Raw genomic sequence first — 22,448 nt, forward strand, 5'->3', positions numbered from 1 at the left:
AGGGACGCGCTTTCGCCTCTCGTAGGAACGGCGCCGGTGGCCAATGAGCGCCCGCGGCGCAGGGCGAAGGGCAGGCCGGCGCGTCGTCGACGCACGGACGCACGGGCGCTCGCTCGCTCCCGGCGACGCCGTGAGTAGCGCAGTTTAGGCCTCGCGTGGGGCGGGACTAGGGTGGTGGTCACTCTCTGCCCTTTCCCTCCTCCTCAAACTGGGCTGGTGGAAAAATCTGGCGTGGTTTAGACTTTCACTGCCAAATGGACTGGGGTCGCGCAGAAAGGCTGGGCTTATTGCGGTGGAAACGCTCTTCCGGGCGGGCGAGCGGCCTCCCTGTCCGCCCGGCCAGCCGCGGCCCCTCCTGACGAGGCTCCGGTCGGTGCCTTGCGATCAGTTATTGATTCATGTTGTAAATATCGAGCGCCTACTCCTCTGGGCCAGGCACTGGGTCCTGGATGAACCACACAGCGTAGGCTTCCATTATTTAGCAATCTGGAACCTTTTCTTAAATACTGGGCCGAGCTACAGTTATAATGTGCTGTCCGGACTCGCCGGCCACTTCACCTCTGCTTGCTTACCTGTCAGATGAAGGTGGTGGGCTCTGTTTTCTCTGAAGGACTTCGTAACTGTAAGATTATGTGACTGTCACCGGGCCAACGTAGTACCCGATCTGTTTGCTTCGTGTCGGTTTTTGATATTTAGGGCCAAGACAGCTGAACAGAACTAAATTAGTCTTTTTGAATCTTGGTGCCAATCGTTTGTCACCTCCGCCTTAGGCTCTCCTCTGTGAACTAGGGGCGTTACACCAGATTACCTTCAGAAGTTGATCACGGTGAAGTGTTAGGTTAATGACAGTTTTATTATGTTTAAATGTTTTTACCACAATGACAGTAGTATGTATTTTTGCTTTACCTGTGGGATGGAGGGGAGAGTAGAATATTACCTGCTTCTTCTATCACAATGAAAAACAAAAGGTTCTTTTTGTCAGACACACACACCCACCCCACCCCACACACATCCCATCCTGGTGATTGACCCAGGGCCTTCTCACTGAGCTACATCCCAGCCTTTTATTTTTTTTTAGCGGGGTCTCCATAAATTGCTGAATTCCCCAGGCTGGACCCCAACTTGCAACCCTCCTGCCTCAGGCTCCCATGGTACTGGGATTACAGGCATGTGACACCATGCCTGGCTAAAAATGGTTATATTTAAAATTCACCGTTTCATGTTGACATAATTGTAGATTCCCATGCAGTTGTGAGAAATAATAGTTTCTGTGTACCCCTTGTCCATCTCCCCTAGTGATAGCTTGTTGTAAAACTATAGTGAAATATCACAACCAGGCAATTGACATTGACACGGATGTACTCAGATTTCCGAGCTTTACATTGCTGTGTGTTTGCATTTAATTGTATAAAGTATCATGTTTATAGATTCTTGTATCCACCGTCACCATCAGGATATAGTATAGTTCCATCACAAGAATCCCTCTAGATCCCCTTTCATAACCACAACTCCTATACCCCTCTCACCAATCTTCCTTTCTAAATTTTGTCTTTTTAAGGTTATATAATCATATACTATGTAATTTTTTTTCCCAGTACTGGGGATCGAACCCAGGACCTTGCACTTGGGAGGCAAGTATGGCGCCACTGAGCTAAATCCCCAGCCCTGTGATTCTTGACTATTGGTCTTTTGCACTTAATATAATCCCTTGAGATTCATCCAAATTGCTGTATGTATTGATAGTTCATTTCTTTTCATTTCTGGGTAGCATTCCATAATCATAATGTACTACAGTTTAACCATCCACTCATTAAAAGCCATCTAAGTTGTTCCAGGTTTTAGGTGTCAAAAATAAAGTTGTTTTGAACATTAGTGTAAATCTTTTTGTGTGAACATGGTTTTCTTTCTCTTTGTGTTCAGGAGTCCAATTACTGGGTCATCTGCCTGGTATGCTCTTGTTTAATTATTTTTTTTTTTTGGTACTGGGGATTGAACTTGCGAGGCAGGTGGCAGAACCACTGAGCTAAATTCCCGGCCCAGCTCATGTTTAATTTTGAAAGAAATTACCAAACTGTTTTCAGAGTGGCTGAATTATTTTACATATCTACCAGCAATGTTTGATCCAGTTTTTCCTCATTGTCACCAGCATTAGGTTTTATCATGAATGGTTTATTTCAACCATTTTGATAGGCATGTCATAAAGAGGTGGGGTTTTTGGTTTTTGTTTTTGTTTTTAAATGTGTATAAGATATAGTTGATTTGATAGTAGGTTGAATACAAAATTATATACAGTGCTCTCAGGGTCTGTGATCAGAGTATTATGGGCCAGATGGGCCCATTGTATTTTTTTTAATTGCTGTGTGATTTTTGAGCATATATTTCTTAGTTTAGCAAGGGTAAAAGAACAAACTCATTACATAGGTTGTTTTTTGTACAGTTTTCTCCCATTGCCCATTCCCCTTCCCAAGGCTTGTAGAGTGGTTTGTTTGAATCAAGTAACTTAAATCAAGAGCTGGTCTTGCATTCATACATCCTGTAATGTCTGTGGGAAGAGGCATCTGTTTTCTTGACATGATTGAGAATTCGGGTTCACCTTCAATTTTAGACTAGAACCTAGAAGTTTGTTCAATGAGTCCCTTGATGGCTTAAGAATGGCTTTTTAGGAACTTTGCCTTCAATCCCTAATGAATTGCTCTGTTGATCTATTTCACTTGAATGACTCTACATACCTGAAGAATAAGAGGTAGAATCAATAGTGGGTGATTTTATGGTGGGATAGGCTTGTAATTAGGGAAAATTCTCCCTCATTTGGATGCCTCCACCTCTCCACATTAGCTTAAGACCTAGTTCAGTCTTCGAGCACTGTCTTAGGCATCACTCTGACTAGCCCACTTGATAATTGCATTTAATATATAACTTTCATAGATCTCACTTTTTAAAAATTCACTCAAACCTACTCAGATGACACTGAACATGACCTATTTTGAGTAATATGTTAGAGGTCTTGGCTTGTCTGAGTCACACACATAATAGCTTTTTAATTTTATTTATTTATTTATTTATTTATTTATTTGGTACCAGGGTTCAAACTCCAGACCTTGAGCTAGCCATATAATGGTAGCTTTTAAAAGCACTGTTACAAACTTATAGCTCTAAACCAAATTCTAATAGTAAGTTTGGTGTGTTTTATCTTCCATAATTTGAGTTCCTGGATTATTTATGGCACCAATAATTTAGTAATGATTATTTTTAAATTTATTTTTAATTGCTTTCTCTTCCCTTATTAGAGCCAGATTCACTATCTTACCACTAGAGGTCTCCTCTTCCCTTGTGGAAAGCATTCTCAGGGGTAGGAGCTGAAACTCAAACAAATACATTTCCCAAATCTCAGCAAAGTTGCAGTTGAAGATGTGAAGACTTGCCATTTTCAGCCTTTATTGCCAAGTATAAATTTAGCGTTTTATTTTAAATACAATATCTAGTGGCTTTAGAGATGGCTGGGCTGAATTTGGCTTTCCCTTTAGACTGAACTATAAAATGGGCCAAAATGAAACAGGTAGAAGTATTCAGTTTTTAAGACAATACTGTTTCACCTGCTTAGTAACATTTTCTCTGATTTGACTTTTATCCATGGATATATGCCAGTCATAGAAGACTATTAACATATTTATTAAACTTTTGCATTATACTGAGAAAAAATGGAAATGAATAAGATGTGATCTTTGCACTTCCTTTTGCTCCAAGTACTTTTTTTTCTTCCTAATTTAGAATTCTTAAGTCATATTTTAAGACATCTCAAGAGATACCTTCGGTATGAATCCTCACTCCCTTTTCTAGGCTCTCATGGCACCTGTTCACATCTCTAATAAGATGTCACTTTGGACATAATTTATCTATTTACATGTCATCTGCCTTCATTACACTGTACATTTTCGAGGACAGGAACCATGCCTTTATACCTCTATGTCTCTTTCTCCTCTGTTGTTGTAGCTTCCCATTGTTTCTTTTGCACTAATGATAGCAGATATTCAATAAGCATTTATTAAGTGGATATGAGTAGATGGACATGGATTTTGAGTCAGTTTTGAGATTGGATAAGCATTCCACAGACAGGTTTGGGGTGGGGTCAGTAAAGGGACCCACCTGAAGAGAAGCTGGGAAAAACCCAGATTTTCAAATGAGGCTGGCAACCAATGGAGTTATTACAGGTAGGCATAGGTGGAGAGAGCTTCAGCAGAAAGCTGAGAGGAGGGGGCAGAACAGAAGTTTGTAGTAATGAAAACAGAAGTGATGGAGAGGGGACGAGGCCGGCGGGGATAAACAGCTTGGTGGAAAGGTGTTTATCTAACCCATCCAAGGCACTGGGTTCCATCCCCAGCACTGGAGAGAGTAGATTGATGGAGGGAGGGAGGGAATAAAGAGGACAGTAGGGGAAAGAAAGAAAAGATAAAGGGCAGTAAGTGATTCCCAGACTCTGTGCTCAGGCTTCCTCTCTCACTGTTCCACTACCTCAGCATCCTCAGTGACTTCCTCAGCTCTCAAGTGGTTCACTCTCAGGCATCTTCCTAGTCATCTTCTTTCTCTTGAGTCCTAGAACCATCTAGTGATTGAGGAATGGGCTCTGGACTGTAGGAAAGAGAAATGGGTTCAAGTTTCAGCACTGACACCAATTAGCTAGAAGACCTTGAGCAAGTCCTTTTAAATACATCCATGTATTAATGCCCCACCTTGTTCCAGAAAGGATTTAGTGTGTCAGCAAGTTACTTAATATCAGGGCTTCAGTTTCCTCATCTCTAACTAAGAAGGTCAGCCTAGGTGATCTGAGTTCCTTCCAGCTCTAACACTTTGTGACTGTTGATTCTAATGATTTTTTTTTTTTGGTCATCTCCATTTAGGATTCCTACCACCACTTCATATTTAAAAACTGAAAAACTGAAATAGAAACAAAAAATGGAGCCAACAACCTGTCCTACTGCTGTTGATTTCTGTCAGCAACATTGCTATCCTACCTGTGACCCAGCACCAAAACTTATCTTCAACTCCTCTAGCCTTTCTCACTTACTGAGCTGCATGGACTCTAATTGTAATATCCTTCCTGCTTTTCTCTGACTAGTAGGCCCTTTCCTATGGCCACATGTGGTTTAAAACCCTGTTTCTGTCCCTGTCTGTTGACCCTCAGTTTTCTAAGTCAGGGTGGTCTCACTGCGTCACCCAGGCCAGCCTCAGATTCCTGGGCTCAAACTATCTTCCTGCCACCATGCTTGGCTTGACCCTCAGTCCTGATGCTGCTGTCTAAATACATTTCCTGAAGCACAGCGGCAGCAATGCCAGTGCTCTGTTCTAAAACCTCAGCGGCTCCCAACTGCTGTGAGAGTATCTTCCAAATTCCTTGGCAGGACATGTCTGCATCTTCTCATGACTCCTGTCTGCTAGCCAAACTGATGTACAATGTGCCTCAGATTTTCCTGCCTTGGCTAATAACCTAGCATAACTTTTCCTGGCGTCTTTGTTGAAATCCTCTCTGTCCTTATTTTAACTCTTTTGAGGCTTTATCCTCATGTCATTTAACTATTTGGTAACTTGTCTAGGTCCACTCCATCTCGCATTAAATTGTTAGTTCCCAAAGGCAGAGACAATGTTTCATTCATCTTTGTTCCCCTGTACATACCTAGCATGCTACTAGAAAAATTTGAATTGCAATAAATCATATTCAGACCTAGTACAAAAATCACTTTCTCTGCTCATGCTTATAGATTTTCACAGCTGCAAATCTTTTACAAGGGAGAAAACCCAGGATCAGAGAAGTGGAGTTACTTGGCCAGACTTTCCCAGCTGCCCTTGGAGTTCCTTGTTGTGCTCTGGTGACCCTGTGAGCAACATTATCATCAGTAGACCTTTCATGACTCCTCTCTCTTTCTGGATGTAGGCATCTCAGAACATGGCTTCCTGGATCATTACAATTTGTCATTTTGATACTGGAGATAGATTGGGAGTGCAACTGGTTTGAGCAAATTTGTAGTTCTGCTGCCTGAACAGACACTAGGTGGCAACAGTGCAACTCCAATTGGGGTTTGAACAATGGAACTAAATGCTGGAAGGAGCCTTAGACATTGGAGTCCAAGCCCTACTGTTTGCAAGAAAAAGAGAAACAGAAAAACCAAGAACTAGAGACAGGAGTGACTTGCTCAACCATTGTTGAGTGCCAAGTGACTCATCAGCTCTTTTGGCACAAAAGCATCAACCGTGAAGTTGTGGAATTAAGTTGCTGTTGCTATATGTGTGGAACTCTGGCTGCCAGCTGAAGATCTAATGTGAGCACTGTTTTGTGTGTCTAGATCAAATGATGCTGTTTGGAAAAGTTTCCCAGCAGTTGTGTGGCTTAAAGAAACTCCCATGGTCATGTGAATCCAGATACTTCTGGGGCTGGCTGAATACAGTGTTTAATAAGTAAGTTACTCAAACTAAAATAAAGAAATGTGGGGATGATTACGGCTAGATGAGCTCCCAAAAGCAAGTTTGGTTATTTCTTATATTTCAAAAAAAAATTTAACAATATATACAGAATGATCCTAACTTTGTTTACAGACAAAACATACAAACATGGAAAAAAGGATCAGAAGAATAGAATACAAAATATTAACTATGGTGTCTGGGTTGCAGTATCTTAGTGATTTTTCATATTAGTCATTCTGATGCCTTTTGGGTTTTTAAAAAATGATTACTTATTATTTTATGATCAGAAAAACTTAGTAATTTCAAACTATTTTATTCTACTGCTTCATTTTGTATTCTTTTTTAAAATTCTATTGCTTCTTAAGGAATGTTGTTAGGGTTTTGACTACTACCAAGAAAACTCAAGTTTTTAAAAGTGAGTGGGTGGCATGCCTAGAAATACCATTTTAAAACTGATGTAACTAACCTTCTCATTGCTTAATACAGCGTTATGTTTTCTAACCAGAGAAAAAGGCATGTGTAGAAATTAATAAATATCACTTAAGGAGATAAATTTGAAAATAAGTCCAAAATTGTTCCCTCTTTAACCTTTTATCATTAACAAAAAAGCTAGCTAAGTAGTCATTCATTCACTAAGTTATCAAGTATGTCTGGTATCTAGCAGTGTGCTACATATGAACCACTGAAGACCCTGTCTACCCGATAAACTCATACAAAAATAGTGTGCCTCAGAAACGGCATAATCCACACTCGGTGAGGCTGAGCCGGGAGGATCACAGGTCTGAGCTAGCCTGGTAACTTAATGACTCAGCAAGACCCTGTCTGAAAATGTTTTTTAAAAGGAGGGGGAGCATTGGGGACATAGCTGCGTGAAAAAGCCCTGGGTTCAATCCCCAGTACCATTTCGAATAATAATAAGCCTCGAGACTGGGGCTGTAGCTCAGTGGTAGAGCATTTGCCTAGCATGTGTGAGGCGCTGGGGTTGATGCCTAGCACTGCTAAATAAATAAATAAATGTGACTCGACAGAGATTACCTGGAGATAAAAACAAAAAGTTACCAGTAGAGCTATAGTTGTTTGCATTTTCATGGATCTCATTAATACACGTATCTCCCCCAGTCATTTGAAGTGAAAGATTGTTGCTGTTCTATATTTATGGTGGTGAGTACATTTTCCAAGCCAATGGCTGCAGTAAAAGGGAACTGCTGCTGTTCTCTTGCCAACAGAGTGGATTATGAACGCATCAAGGCTGTCGGCCCTGACAGGGCAGCTTCTGAGTGGCTGCTGCGCTGTGGGGCCACAGTCCGGTACTGTGGCCAGGAGAGGTGGCAGAAGGACTACAACCACCTCCCAACGGGCCCCCTGGACAAATACAAGATTCAAGCAATCGATGCGACGGACTCTTGTATCATGAACATTGGATTTGATCACATGGGTAACTACTCTATCATTTGCTTACAGCAAATGCAAGTGATTTGCAATGACCAGTGTCTTGTAGTTATCTCATGACTATAGTTGTAAGTAGGTTCTTTTCGCCTGTTGCAGCATAATCGATTTGCTTTTTTCTGGTTTGATATTTATTTTTAATGTAAATAGAGGGTACAAATACCTTTCTTCCCTTATCAAGCCTTGTTTCTACATTCCTTTATTGACTTAAAATTCAAAGCTTTGTCAAACTATCTTTTTTAAACTGCTGCCATTGAGAAGCCCTCAATTCTGTAAGGCTAAGTCTGCCCACATAGCTTCTACTCATGTGGGCATTTCTTTCCACCAGCGTGTGGCATCTGACTGTCCAGGGCCTCGTCCAGCCTCACCTATGCAGTGAATGCCTTAGATGGTTAGTAGGGTGAGCAGGAATTTCACTCCCAAAGCCAGGACAGTCCTGGGCAAACCAAGAGGTCATCTTAATGGCAAAGCAGATTCTTAAACTGTACTTTTTTTCCCCCCAGAGGGCCTAGAACATGTTGAAAAAATAAGATTATGCAAGTGTCATTATATTGAAGATACGTGTTTGCAGAGGCTTGGTCAACTTGAAAAATTACAGAAAAGCCTATTGGAAATGGAAATAATTTCCTGTGGGAACATCACAGACAGGGGCATCATTGCTTTGCGTCATTTAAGGTAGGTGGTCAAAGCCAAAATGGAAACTTGATAATGATAGGTGAATAATCAGTTTAAAACACATGAGGGGTGGTATTCTTTTTCAGTTTTGAAAAATACACTTCAAGAAAATGACCGTGCTCTCATTTATGATACTTCAAAATGATCAACCTTAATACATTCAGGTTTTATTGTATTTTTAAGGGACATCTTTAAAAAAATTAAACTTACATAAAGGAGATAGAATGCATGGTGCCTGCCACAATAAGCCCTCAATAAGCCTTAGCTATTATGCTTCCTCTCCATCTTGTAAAGCCATTTCCCCCATGTTTTGGTATCCTCATGACACCTGGTATGTACCAATTAGCACTGAACGTTATAAGTAAATTGCTTCAGTGGGGAAAGTCTTCAAAACAGTCACCTGCTTGTCTCTGTAGAAAGCTGTTTCACATCCCTTTCTGCCACCAACAGACTGTGCCATTCATTAACTTGCCCGGACCAAGTTACCCTGTCCCAAACGCTAAGAGGTAATACAGGCAAGGAATGCTTAATTCTAAAATTGCAGGAATGGGAGTCTTACCAGGACGATGAAGAAAGTGTGTTTAGTCAAATCCCTATTTTAGATATCCTGTCATTCAAATTCTAAACCTAGTTAATGTAGTTCTGCTTTACTGTGTAATGATCCACCAACAGCCTCAGTATCACAGGAAGTTTGAGAAGTTTTAAACATTAGGCCCCCAAAATACTAGATTGTTCATCTCTTACATACATTGAAGCTTCAAAGCTCCATCTTCTAATAGAAACTTGAGCATCTTTAAGAAGTTTCCCAATTTCTTCCCTTTTTTTGCACAAGATTCAAATTTCATATTTCACATGCAGAAGAGATCTGTGCTATTTTACATATATGTGTATTCACATATATACATATATATATAATTTAGAAACATTTAGCTAGAAATATTGATGTAATTAAGGGAAATGATAATTTTTAGCCTGGCTTAGTTCCTAGAATGAATTTCATTTAAAGTAGTACTCTAAGACTACCGCTGTAAAGTCCCCTTCTAAGGTGTAGGCTGATTATAAATGCATTCTGTATATAATTTTTCCTAAAAGTCAGTGAATAGATTTTTGGTTTTCTGTTTGTTTTTGTAACAGGATTAAACCCAGGCCCTTTGCACTAAGCTGAATCTCCAGCCCTTTTTTTAATTTTGAGACAAGGGCTCATACAGATGCCCAGGCTGGCTTTGACCTTGTAATCCTCCTGTCTCAGCCTTCCAAGTAGCTGTGATTACAGGCATGCACCACCTTGCCCAGATAAATTTTTAAATCTATGAAAGTAAAGGCCAAATTAAAGTGACTTTTTCTTTTTTTGTTTGCAGAAACCTCAAGTATTTGTTGTTAAGAGATCTTCCTGGAGTAAGAGAAAAAGAAAATCTTGTCCAAGTTTTTAAGACAACACTGCCTTCTCTTGAATTAAAATTACAATTAAAGTAAAATAATGAAGTTTTATTTCAGTATGAAGGATCATTTGAAATTTTTGGCCCTAGAAGGTAGCAAATATATTATATAATCATCAACAGAATTGTAACAGTGTGCTATCATGGCATTTTAGAAGTGGAGAAAATAATTTTCATATGTAGAAAATAAATGTTCAGACGTGACTCACTAAAGTTACTAAGTTGGAAGTGAGAAATTATGTAATTAAATCATTTTAAGAAAAATGCAAACTAGGTGGTATTGAAATTCTAATGTATTCCTTATTTAATATATATACCGTGTTATTTGATGTAGATATTGACTTAGAGTTCTCTAAAATGATTTCACTGTGCAACACAGATACTCTTTATTGTATTTTCAAAATTTCCATTGCACTTTATTGTAACTTTAGAGTTGCCGAAGCATTTATTACAAATGCACAACTATGAAACCATGGGCGGTAATCACAGATTCATTGATGGAGTTGATTATACAGAATGGTGAGTGTTGTCCAGGTGTGCACTTCACACTGCTCCCTAGGCTTGCACGCAGGTCTCAGGATGCTGCACTCCTGTGTTCTTGGTGGTGCATAAGCTTTCCCAGAATGAACAGTTGCTGATTAATTTGTCTGTTCGGTAAGTGTAGGCTAGTGTTTAATGAAAACAGGACATGCATACTTGGCTCAATTCAGACAGTCTGCTGATTGTAGTAGAACAAAGGTAGCAATCATAAAGACCACCATGCTTCACTTAGCTTTTTCTTCAATTAAAATTTTTTATTTAGGGCTGGGGATTTAGTTTAGCGGTACCACCGCCTGCCTCACAAGCACAAGGTGCTGAGTTCAATCTCCAGTACCAAAAAAAAAATTATTTAAACCTCAGTGTTACGGCACATGCCTATAATCCCAGCACTGGTGGGGGGGGGGCTGATGCAGGAGGATCTCCATAAGTTCAAGGCCAGCCTGGGCTACACAGTGAGTTCAAGACCAGCCTGAACTACATAGTGAGACCCTGACTCAAAATAACAACAACACCAATAAAAACAAACAAAAAAATTTGCTTTTAGTAAAATTTTAATGTATCAATAGGAACTAATTTTTCTTCCCTTAATATCTTGGGTGCTGCCTTCTATGAACTGAAGGGACATTAAATACAAGTATAAACACAAAACTCAATTTATGTCTAGAAAACAGTAATAAAGCATGATATAAATAAATAAAAACAAGTCTTTATTTTTATGTACTTGAAACAGTTCTGATTCTATTATTGTTGGCTATATGCTGATTTATTTGTGAATTTCTGCATATTTGGTTTTAACATTAAACTACTGAAAATAAACTTTACTGGAAATGGTTTAAAATAAACATTTTCTATGATATAGCTTTCAGGCAGAAAAATGAATTTTAGTGATGTTTAGAACTAAGCATACGGGGAAATATTCACCCATGTTTTATGAGGGAAATAAAATGAACCACCTTATGTAAATAGTACATCCCATAAATGGTATCCTATTTACTAATATAATTACCATTGTCATTTAAAAATCAGAAAATAGTATATAAAAAATAAAGACAAGGATATAGAACCAGTTTTGTGTGATACAATGGTGATTCTGTGCTGCAGGAAAAAGTGACATTGATAAATTGAGCACAAGCATAAATTTATTAGAATTAGAGAAAAATGAGCCTTTTTTCACATTGATATCATTACTGTGTGGTGAAACAACTGATTCTTTACAATTTAGTCCAGAGCTACTATTCTATTGTGGATGGTTTTCTATAAAACTGTTGGATGAATCAGGCAGTTACAGTCATCTTCCTCCGTCAAATACATTTTCATGGACTAAAGGAAACAAGAAAGACAACATTTTTAACTAGTCATGGAAGTTGGATACCCTTCCATGTCATTTGAATCAAGGCTATCTAACAGGAATTGAATGATACTGGGCTGATTATTTTACCCACTAATACAACCATTAGAAAGCCTCAGAATATAGCTGGTGAGCCCAGATTACTGAACAGATGACAGAATTTAGTAGATCAGTTAGCAGTAAATGAATGGGCTCAAGTGCGATCATGAAGGAAATTAGCACAGGAAGACAGTAAGAGTGCAGAAGAAGTGTTTTGAAGATACCATAAAACACAACTTTGAAAACCATGGCTAAGAACTGCTAGGAAGTAGGGCCAGCACGTCAACCAGAAGTGGTGCTGGGCTGCAAGGAAGAGATGGGGCTTCATATGGCCCTGTGTGCAAGGGCCAGTATAAAAAAGTTTTGTTTTTTTTTTAAAAAATGTTTTTGTTTAGGAGCAGTAGACCAAAGCAAAGCAAATTATTTCACATCTCACTGTACAACGCTAGAAACCCTCAACACTTATCATTTGTTCTTACTAGTTGTATTAGTTGTTAAGATAGCACATTATACACATGTATAACTACATATGTACATACATACACATACAGACACTGTAGTACAAAAAGACGTTTCAGGAAAAATCAGTTAACCTAACATCTTTCATGAGTCAAGTAACGTTTACAACCAGTTCCTCTAAAACCCAGATCACCATATGCAGTTCTACCTATAGCTCTGTCTGCGTGTCAGAGGCTGAGCTAGAGAGAATGAAGTCCTAATTACTTTCAAGCTGACAGACTCAGTTCGCATGAAGCCTGCACGTCTTGTTCTACCCTTTGACCACTTTGGTTGGGTGCCAACCTTCATGCCATCATTTGCAAGAGGAACTGGGTGAACAAGTATAGACAGATTACAGTAAATATGTCTGGCATGCAAAAATAAGATGCATGCTTTACTAAAGGTTAAAACAAAAATGTATATAAGACATGCATAAACATCAACTATTAAGCATATTACAAAGTCTTTCTATGATAATCAGTATGATTTTAGATATGGCCAACAATTCATATATCCCAAAAATGTTTTAAAATTTAAAAAATCAAGAGACAGAGCAAGCAGAAAATGGAATTTTAAACATTTTGATTTTAAGAACTAAAACTCTCCTTCAAGATAATGTTGAAACAAGCTGAAAGTCAGGAGACAGCCCTTAAGGCAACAGAGATCCAAGGAAACATCTGGGTATTGTGTGATCCATTTTTCACATGTGGCATAGAACACAAGTGCAGCATAAATCTTTTTAACATCATCTCATTTTGCAAGAGGAATGGGCAGTAGATGTAGTTTATATTCTACCCATAGCTCAGCTGCTTTGATAAAATTACTAGTGAAATTCCAAACAGGTCTTTCCTTTCTATTCTGTACCATGCATGGAAGACTGGATCTGGAATTTCCCTTCATATTTTGCCAAGTGGTCTCCCAGTTAGTTATGTTTTCAACACTGTAATTGTTTTCAATTAAATGGGTCAGTTTTATTTTCTTCAAGTTATTGATCAATTCTTCCTTCATCATCAATCTCCTAACTCCTTAAATGTTTGGGAAACGGTAGTTAAACTTCGTGGTATTATAGTAGTACTTCTTATTATCCAAAGCTGGAAGGATTCTGCTGCTAGTTAGCTGAGGCAGGTACTGCAACTGCAAATACAAAACACAGAATTAGGTTCATAACCCTGCCATGCACTTTTTTCACTATTCAGAATCCATTACAAAAGAAGCAATAGGGAAACTTTTTCAGCACAGAAATTTTCCAGACCCTGAAAGAGAACAATGTTTCATTTGGTCTCTGCTTTTCCTTTAAAAGGTTTATTTTACATTAAAAAGAAAAAATATACACATTAAAGAGAATTTAGAGAAAATGAAAAAGAGTGGAAAATCTGCCATGTTCATATCATTGGAAAAAGGCATAGATTTATAGGAGTTGGGAGCTTGCGGGGCCTTAGAGATTATGTAGGCCATTGCCCTGCCTTGTAGCAGAGAATACTGATGCCCACAGGATTTTTGTGATTTGCTCATTTATTTCTTTAGTTTAAAAGGCAAAGCTGTTCAGGCTGGGGATGTAGCTCAGTGGTAATGCACTTGCCTTATAGGCACAAAACCCTGGGTTCAATTCCCAGTACTGGGGCAGAGGCCAAACCTGTTTCATTTGAGCATACAGAAAACACTTGAATTTATTGTCGTCAAATGGTAGGAGAATACAACTTTATTTTTTGTATTATACTACATGGTATTAGGTATCTGAAAAGAGGATAATTTTTAGTACTTTTAAATCACACAATTGAATTTTTCATGATTAAAAAGCAATTCCTGGAGAGTGATGTTCCCCTAGTATTTCAAGTAAGGCTTTTTCCATCATCTCTTTGCTCTTGGACACAAAGTAGCAGTGAGATAGGGATAACTGGGCTTGGGAGGGGAGTCTATTTCTGGCCTGTTGTGCTATCTAGGTTATATATAATAGAGGATAAAATAAAAACATTTCTAATTTTGTAACTGGTCTACTTCAGGGCTCTGGAGTTCATGCAGCACCTATTTCTAATGAACTCTCCCTCTCTTCCTTCTCCAAATCTCACACACACCACCCAATACCTTCAGTGTTCCAGGCTGCAGAGGCTGCAAATACAGAGACTGAGGAGAGATAATTCAGTACTAAGAAATACTAAATTCAGGCAGATTCAGAAGTGACCAGGAGTGGCCTGCCCATCTTCACTGTGGTTCCTATGGTGCTGTTGTCCATTCTATATCATTACAGCTTTTCCCTCTGAAAAGACAGTGTCAGTAGGCCAGGCTCTCTAAATCTTGTTTCTTGTCTTTATTCTTATCAGCTTGTGTTGTAGTGCCTCAAAGGAGACTGCAGACCTACTGCAGGGGTCCATGGTAACGTCCCCATTCCCGTTCCCTATAAGGCTCCCTATAAGGGTGCATTATGGATGCTATTCTCTGGCTTGCTGTGCATCCTGCTGAGACTGCTGCACACCCTGTGGCTGATTTGCCATCCTAACCCTGACAAAGGGTCAGGAAGGAAAAGCATTCCTGTTTGGATAAACCTAGAATATTAATACTGAAGGTAAACATGATGACAAACTACTGCCCGGTACAGATCTGGCTTCATTTTCCTAAGTGCAAGAAGCACATTCAGCTGGACTCACTTCTGTACCTGGCTGAGACCCAAGCTCATGCACATCAGAAACCCTGGGCCCTGTGGGGCAGCAGGAAACAGTAGGGATTCTAGAGGATTATGATTCAGGAGGAAGGGGCCTCTGATGTCTCTGGGGCTCTAGATGGAGGTCATGGGACCTGACCCCAAGTGCTAGAATGAGTGTGCTGGAACTGCAGGCCACAATTGCCACCCTCCAGGCTAGATTCCAACTCTGTACTAGGCGGCAGGCATGCAATCATTTGAAACTGAAACCTTAGATGTTTCTGTCAAACAGTGCACCATCTTTACCCCAGGCAGGTGCTTTTGGCTCTGTCTTAGGGTCTTCCTTGTTGGTTTGTCATGTTCTTTTGTCACCCCCCTTACTTCTCTGATGCTGTCAAAATATGGGTGCTGCAACAGCTGTTCGCATGTCAGTCTCTCGCCAGGGTCCATGTGCAGGCAGCCCTGAAAGACAGAAAGTTCCTTTTTACTTCTTCACAGCTACATTCGCTTACGAATCTTCTTTTTTTCTTTGAAAGACTAAACTCCAAAATTTTTTTCTTTATATTTTTATTTTGGCAGTGCTGAAGATGGAACCTAGGACCCCATGTATGCTAGACAAGCACTCTACCTCCAAGCTCACCCCTAGGTCTTTTAATTATTTTCAAATCATTTCAGCCAGGCATGGTGGTGCACGCCTATAATCCCAGTACTCCGGAGGCAGAGACAGGAGGATCACAGTAAATCTGAGGCCAGCCTGGACAAATAGTGAGCTTAAGGCCAGCCTGAACTACACAGTGAGACCTTGTCTTAAAAAGAATCATTTCAATAGTACATAATAATATATAAATATGGAGTATGAGGGGATAATTCAATACATGTATACAGTGTATAATGACCATATCAGGATCATGGCATTTCCATCTCCGTAAACATTTACTATTTCTTTCTTTAAGGAACCTTCTAACTCTTCTGGTTCTTTTTTTGTTCCCAGTACCGGGGATCGAACCCAGCACTTTGGGCTTGCAAGGCAGGCAGGGTGCCACTGAGCTAAATCCCCAGCCCTTCTTCTGGTTCCTTATAAAATATGTAATAAATTGTTGTCAACTATATTCACCCTGTTGTGCTATAGAACACTGGAACTTACTCCTCAAATCTAACTGTATTTCCTTTTTCTTTTTTTTCTTGTACTGAGAGATTGAACCCAGGGATTCTCTACCACTGAACTACATTCCCCTTCCATTTCTCTTTAGTTCTTATTTTGAGAAAAGCACTTGCTAAGATGCTCAAAAAAGACTTGAATTTGAGATCCTTCCTTCTGCTTCAGCCTCCATAAGTGCTGAGATTACATCTAACTGTATTTTGGTATCCTTTATCCCCCTCCTCCTGCCTCTCCTGACCACTGTCTATTTGGCTACTTCTGTGAAATCAACTTTTTTACTTTCCACATGTATATGGTACTTGTGAAAAACTAAACTTTTCAGTTGATAATACGAAGGAAAAAGTAGTAAAAGCACACAGTCACACATTCAGTTCCTCCTGTAGTCTTCCTAACAGGAGCCACATGATAAACAAACCAATACTTTTCAGCAGTAACAAAAAATAGGTTTCTCCACCCTGTTCTGGTCTTGAGGCAGCTGGTGCTCTGCTATGGGGGAGGAGGATATGATTTTGGAGTTTCCCTTAGTGGCCAACTGGGATAATCCATTTAGCCATCTTGGTCACTTTCTAGTATTTGGGAAAAACTAGTGTTTTTATTTAAAAATAATATTCACATGTGGTGCAAATAAAGTTCACATAGTATACATCAGAGTCTCTGCCACTCTAGGTCTTCCATTTCCCTTCTAGAATCAGTTACTTTGGTGGGGAGGGGTGTCTTTCTATAAATATCCTGTGCATTACATGCATATATGAGTGCATATGTAAAGGAAGACATAATACATGTGCCTTGTATAACATCATTCATGACTATTTTCTTTGCATTAACTAGGCCATGAGGTTCATAGCTAGAAAGATAAATCTCACAACTACCTACTCAAAAGAACTGCCTCAATTTTTTTGTAACAGTATAAACACATCATTAAATGTATTAAATAATTTTTGAAATGTGTGGGACATGAAGTACAACTTGCAAGTATTTTAACTGGCGCTGTACTGATTTTATGTAACAGCTACATTTCTAACATGTATATATAAATCAACTTTTAAAAGCAAAATGTGCTAGGAACCTGGCCATTTAAAGGATCCTACAGCTACACAGTTTTTGAAGCTAAGGATCCCTTTAAAACAAACACTGCCCCTTTGAAATTTCTATTTTGTATAAATTTAGGTTTCAAATACAACGTTAGGTTTATCTAATGTACTACTTGCAAATATTTTCACTATAATAGAATGTGGCCCATTTTAAAAATTGAAAATATTTATGCTTTTCAAAGGAGAAAAATTCTAAAAGGAAGATTTCATTTTATGGACTGACACAGTGATTTAATTTCTTCAATGCTGTACTTCCTGGTCTTTGGGAAGCCAGGATTTTACCTTTAAGAGTCCCAGGGCAGGATAGGAGATGTTTGGAAATTTTAACTCAAGTGGTTCCTGTTGAAAGGAAAAGGGGTTTTTAATTTACATCATGTACTCAAATGAAGGTTACCTGAAATTACGTTTCTCTTGGGTAAAACATCTTTCTGGCCTCCTCCACCCCTTCCCACTCTGCCTTGCACTGAAAACGACCTCCTTAGGCCTGTCACAAGCTTCTGCTCTCCCCACCTCCAGATGGCTTTTCCAAATTTTCTTCCTAACCACTCCCTTCAATTCCTGAAGAAGGCAGCAAATTGTAATTACTAATGAAAGAAGAAAAGCAAATTAAAAACACTTGCTTTGTGCATTACTATTTTGTTTCTGCCTCAGTTTACATAACTTGCCTATCCTGAGAATAATGAAAAGGGTTTTTGAGTTTTGCATTTATTGACATTTATATAAAAAGAGTTTCAAATTGGATTTTTTTTACCACACCAGGTAAACAGATGCTTCTTGAATTTCTGCAATAAACAGTTGTCTCCTCCCACAAGTGCCCACTGTTTCCCGAAACAGCCAGTGTAGATGGAGTCTCTGGAGCAGCATTTGCCAACCTGCCCTTGGCCATTTAAGGCTATTTTGCTCCAGGCACATGCTGGAGGCCACCAGGAGTAGCAGCAGAAATGGGGGAACACTGCCCAATGTCAAGCAGACAAACAGGCCAGTTGGAGAGAGAGCACTCACAAGCGGGGACTGAGAACTAAGAGCAGCCAGCCACACTAAGCAGAATAAAGGACCCTGGTGTGCTGTGTGATCAAGATGCCAGTGTGAGCCTCGGGCTGCAGCGATCACCTAGGCTTGGCTAATGACACAGTCCGGTGCTGTGGACAGCTGCAGGGCACAGTGTAACTTGGACTGGGAACCAGACCCCGACCATTCTTGATTGTGCACTGACTGACCACTGATAAGAGAAAAGACTCTCAGGTGTGCAGTTCCCCACATTCAACAGCAGAAAAAAAAATCAAATCCTAAAGCAAATTTCTCTTTGGCCTTGAGAGTGTCATCTCTCTCACCCCGACAGGTGAAGTAGTTCTCCTGCCTTCGCTGTGTGTTGAATGTGACACTGCTGGGGACTGACGTGACAAGGCTGGCGGGCTCTGCTGTCTCAGCAACAATGCTTGGGATGAGGCAGCCTTGCAGGGCCCATCCCACCTGCTGAGCTGGTTTCCCAGCCCCAGGAGCTGGCAGACCTCCCCGGGAGGGTTATGACCGGCACAGGGACAGCGGCACAGATGTTCAGCCACAGCAGCCCCCCACGCTGTGTCTTCCTGTGTTTCTGTCAACAGGAAATCTCCTGCAGGACAATCTCGGGGATCTATGGGAAGCTGTCTGCATTTATGAAACCAGGGCTGTTTCTGAAGCTTCCCTAGTAGACAATTGAACAGGAAATTGCTAAGGGACATTTGGAGCAGAACTGGGAATGTCCAGGACACAAGGGAGCCAGCTGGGTCACCTCCCACATACCAGGTGTCATTCCTGCCTTTCAGTCCCAGCATGACCCACTTTTCCTAATGCTACCGCTGCGGGATGGGGAGGTGGTGAGGAAGTGGAAGTCTTTGTTATGGGACAAGCCAAGAGACAGAGCGCAAGAGCAAGGGACAGGCAGAACTTCCACCCAAGACTGAGCAAACCGAGGGTTAGTTTCAATTTGAGAGGACCATCCTCAGCCACTAGGAATCCTGGATCTCACAACCCTTAAATATGCTCTGAAATGTTTTTTGTGTGCTTGGGATCGAACCTGAGACCTCATGCATTCCAGGCATGAGCTCTACCACTGAGCGACATCCCCGGCTCATTAGAAGTCATTAAAAAATACATATATATGTATATATAAAACCACAAGGAATGAAACCAACACCCCAAAATCTCACTACAAAGGGATACCCACTCTTCATATTTTGTATATATCCTTGCCGTCATTTATTTAATAAATGTAAAAAGTTTTGCATGACTTCCCAGAAGTTGCCACATTAGTTTATGTTTATATATGTAAATATTTGTAATGTTATTAAATATCTATTCCAATTATGTCAAATTCTACATACTGTTTTATAACTTTTTAATTTGACAATATGTTGTGGATTTTTTTAGATGAATACATATAGATCTAACTATTTCTACTGGCTATGTAATTTTTTTTTTTTTTGCTATGTAATATTTTTAATTACAGATGTACCATAAGTTAATCCCCTACTGCTATAACACAAAAGGAAAGATCTGTTAAATGCTACATCTTTGTGTTCTTTTTTTTGGTACCAGGGATCGAACTCAGGACCTTGCACTTGCGAGGCAGGTGTGGCACCACTGAGCTAAATCCCCGGCCCTTTTGTGTTCTTGTGTAATGGTTGTATTGGGATAAACTCCTAGGAGTGGGTTAAGGGTATGAACATGTTAAATTTTTCAGTCCTTTTAAAATGAATTTTACCCCCAGATTGGCCACAAAACTCGTCAGAGTGAGGCTGGCCAAGTAAGTCCACTATGGTTTCCTCATGGTCTGGGGAGTGAATTCGAAGAGGATTAGAGAATTTGGACAACACCAGGGAAAAGTTTCCTGGGTGGGTCAGGATCTGGATTTGTGTAAACGTTGACTGGTTCTGAGTTCCCAGGCTCAGCTGATGAGAACGATAAGGACAGGAGCAGCTAGGGCGGGCAGCTATACATTCCTGTCTGTCAGGCTGGCCACATTCTTTATCAGCAGCCTTGAAATTAGCACTGAAGGCCACAGTCTTGCTGCCAATTTGCTCCAATCTTCTTTTTCACTCTTCAATGAAACTTCCAGTACAGATTAAACCATGGGGCCCAGAGCAAATATCTTCCACAACCCAGCTAGCTTGCTCCAGGAGCCCTCTCCAAAAAGGTTCGCTTACTCACCATATCTTCAGGGTCTGGGATTTTCACCCCACTGAAGTACTGATTCGTGCTAAATACTTGCTGGTGTCTAGTAATGAGGTCCCCTTTGAACAAAAAGAAAGAGGGGTGTAAGTGAGATTGGTCAGCAAACACTGACCTGTGGCTTCCTTCTGCAGAAGCGGTGTCTGGCTGTCCCGAGACCTACCAAGGCGCAGTTTTCTCTAGCAACCAGAAGTGCTCAAGCAACATGGCCCAGACCGAGCTCTACCATGGACAACACATCCCTAGGAGCAGAGGTCATAAGCTCCAGAAATGGAAGCCTGCAAGTTTCTTGCCCTCCAGGGCTTACAGTGTATTCAAGGAATCCAAATCAAATAACTCACACACAAATAAAATAATTCCTAAAAAAATATATAAAAAGTGCAACAGTGCGACCACTGCAAATCCAAACTGTATTAACCAAATCCTGATGAGTGGAGATAAAAATGTGTTGGCCTCATACTGAAAGAGGGCCTGACACAGAGCAAACAATAAATATTTAAAAGGAGGGAGGGAAGAGAAGGAGGGAGTTGAGAAAGGAACCAGTTATGGATGGTTTTCTAGCTAGAAGAAATACATTCCCATACTGGAAGCACCTTTTCTGGTTTCACCAATTAGCCATCAGTTGGAAATACCATTTTATCTGTTCTAAGGCACTTAACAATGCGGAGCACAGAAACAAAAGCAGCACTTCTATATTCCAGGAGATCGTGGGATGCTCACCCTGCACACGTTGCAGCCAAATGAGCTAAAATCGCCCTCATGTACAATTCTACACTTGAAGAGGCACTTCGTTCAGAGCATATAAAGAGATGCTCAGGCCCTCCATCCAGAGTAGTGGAAAGCAAAAGTCCCCTGACTGGGGGTCTGTACACTCTGCCAAGGACTGAGCTGGGGTTCCCAATACGAGGCCATCGAAGTCTAATTCTACTGATTTTAGAACTTTACCTCTCACTTTAAAAAAAACAAGCTTATTCTATTTTGGGTAAGCAGTCAAGCTATAGCCTCTAACGCCTTGCCCAAGACTTCAGTGAACTGAGTTGGATCAAGAACACAATTCCCTGTGCCCTAACAACCTTCTTCATGGTGCCGTGGGTGCTACAAGAGATTATGGGGGAGGGAAAATCTGCTTTGAATTGGGATATTTAGGGTGCAGTATCTAAACTCCCTGGCTTTTGGAGGGGGCAGTCTCTGCTTGTGCATCTTTTCATCTGTCCCTTACCCTCTATCCCTTCTCCTCCTCTGCCCTTACCATTCCCCTGCAGGGTAGGAGAAAGGACAGGGTATGGGAGAAGCAGGAGAAGGAGGGACATCAGAAGAACCAGTCTCTCTTCCTGACACTTAGAAGGCTGAGAGTCTGGAGAATCCAAACTAGTCAGGCAGGCTGGAGGCAAGGACTTCCAGATGAATTATCACATCATAGTACAGGTAGAGAATTCCCAATCTGCACATCTGAAATCCAAAATGTTCCAAATCTGAAACTTTGACTACCAGTAGGAAACCACAAGTAAAAAGTTCCACACCTGACCTCATATGGCAGGTTGCAGTCAAAATGCAGGAATATTACAAATACTGTATAAATTTACCTTCAAGATATGTGTATAAAGTGTATATGAAACATAAATGAATTTGATGTCTACACTTGGGTCCCTTCTCTAAGGAATCTCATTATGAAATATTCCAAAATTCATAAATTCTAAACTGCAGAAACACTTTCAGTTGCAAGCATTTTGGGTAAGAGATGCTCAACCTGTAAATGAAATAAACCATGATAGTATTCTGACAACTGCTAAGCCCTTGCAGAAGTTTAAGTTTCTGTGGTTCCCATGACTATTTTTCAGAGGTCAACTTGATCCACACTATGCTCAAGTGAAAATCTCATGTCCTTTGGACAATTAGTAAATACTAGTAATTGTTAATT

General features: G+C 40.3%; 2 protein-coding genes across 15 annotated transcripts in view; one reads left to right on the forward strand and one right to left on the reverse strand.

The window, feature by feature from the left end:
* Positions 1-14: 14 nt before the first annotated feature.
* Dmac2l (distal membrane arm assembly component 2 like) lies at positions 15-22,320 on the forward strand. Of its 7 annotated transcripts, none has more exons than XM_087208079.1 (5): positions 15-130; positions 6,336-6,447; positions 7,680-7,888; positions 8,403-8,574; positions 20,665-22,320. In XM_087208079.1, the coding sequence occupies exons 2-5, from the start codon at positions 6,341-6,343 to the stop codon at positions 20,711-20,713; spliced, it is 537 nt and encodes a 178-aa protein (XP_087064205.1). In that variant the 5' UTR covers positions 15-130; positions 6,336-6,340; the 3' UTR covers positions 20,714-22,320. The 7 variants fall into 7 exon arrangements, with proteins under 7 accessions (XP_087064205.1, XP_004835629.3, XP_087064207.1 ...); XM_004835572.4 differs by lacking the exon at positions 20,665-22,320 and adding an exon at positions 9,933-11,616; XM_087208081.1 differs by lacking the exon at positions 20,665-22,320 and adding an exon at positions 9,933-11,616 and having other exon boundaries at positions 69-130; positions 5,927-6,447.
* Cdkl1 (cyclin dependent kinase like 1) overlaps positions 11,672-22,448 on the reverse strand; it is a 52,007-nt gene continuing 41,230 nt past the window's right edge. For 6 of the 8 annotated variants that reach the window (XM_021262523.2, XM_013074973.3, XM_021262514.2 and 3 more), the window contains 4 exons: positions 20,510-20,592; positions 17,603-17,659; positions 15,377-15,532; positions 11,672-13,569 (listed from right to left, as the gene is read on the reverse strand). In XM_021262523.2, the coding sequence (XP_021118182.1) occupies positions 13,462-13,569; positions 15,377-15,532; positions 17,603-17,659; positions 20,510-20,592 (404 nt within the window). In that variant the 3' untranslated portion in view covers positions 11,672-13,461. The remainder of the gene's footprint in view (positions 13,570-15,376; positions 15,533-17,602; positions 17,660-20,509; positions 20,593-22,448) is intronic. The other 2 variants (XM_087208078.1, XM_004835576.4) reach the window with 1 other exon arrangement.

Source organism: Heterocephalus glaber, unplaced genomic scaffold, assembly GCF_053883595.1.
Source record: "Heterocephalus glaber isolate CG9 unplaced genomic scaffold, H.glaber_assembly_v1.0 deba00000901, whole genome shotgun sequence".
Classification (NCBI taxonomy): domain Eukaryota; kingdom Metazoa; phylum Chordata; class Mammalia; order Rodentia; family Bathyergidae; genus Heterocephalus; species Heterocephalus glaber.

What these genes read in the sequence shown, in the direction of transcription:
- Dmac2l (XM_021262530.2), top strand. Translation starts at nt 580, where the DNA reads ATGAAGGTGGTGGGCTCTGTTTTCTCTGAAGGACTTCGTAACT. An exon ending in CTCTGAAGGACTTCGTAACT is followed by an intron (nt 623 to 6,335) that starts GTAAGATTATGT and finishes TTGTGTGTCTAG; the next exon opens with ATCAAATGATGCTGTTTGGA. An exon ending in ATTGCTTTGCGTCATTTAAG is followed by an intron (nt 8,575 to 9,932) that starts GTAGGTGGTCAA and finishes TTTTGTTTGCAG; the next exon opens with AAACCTCAAGTATTTGTTGT.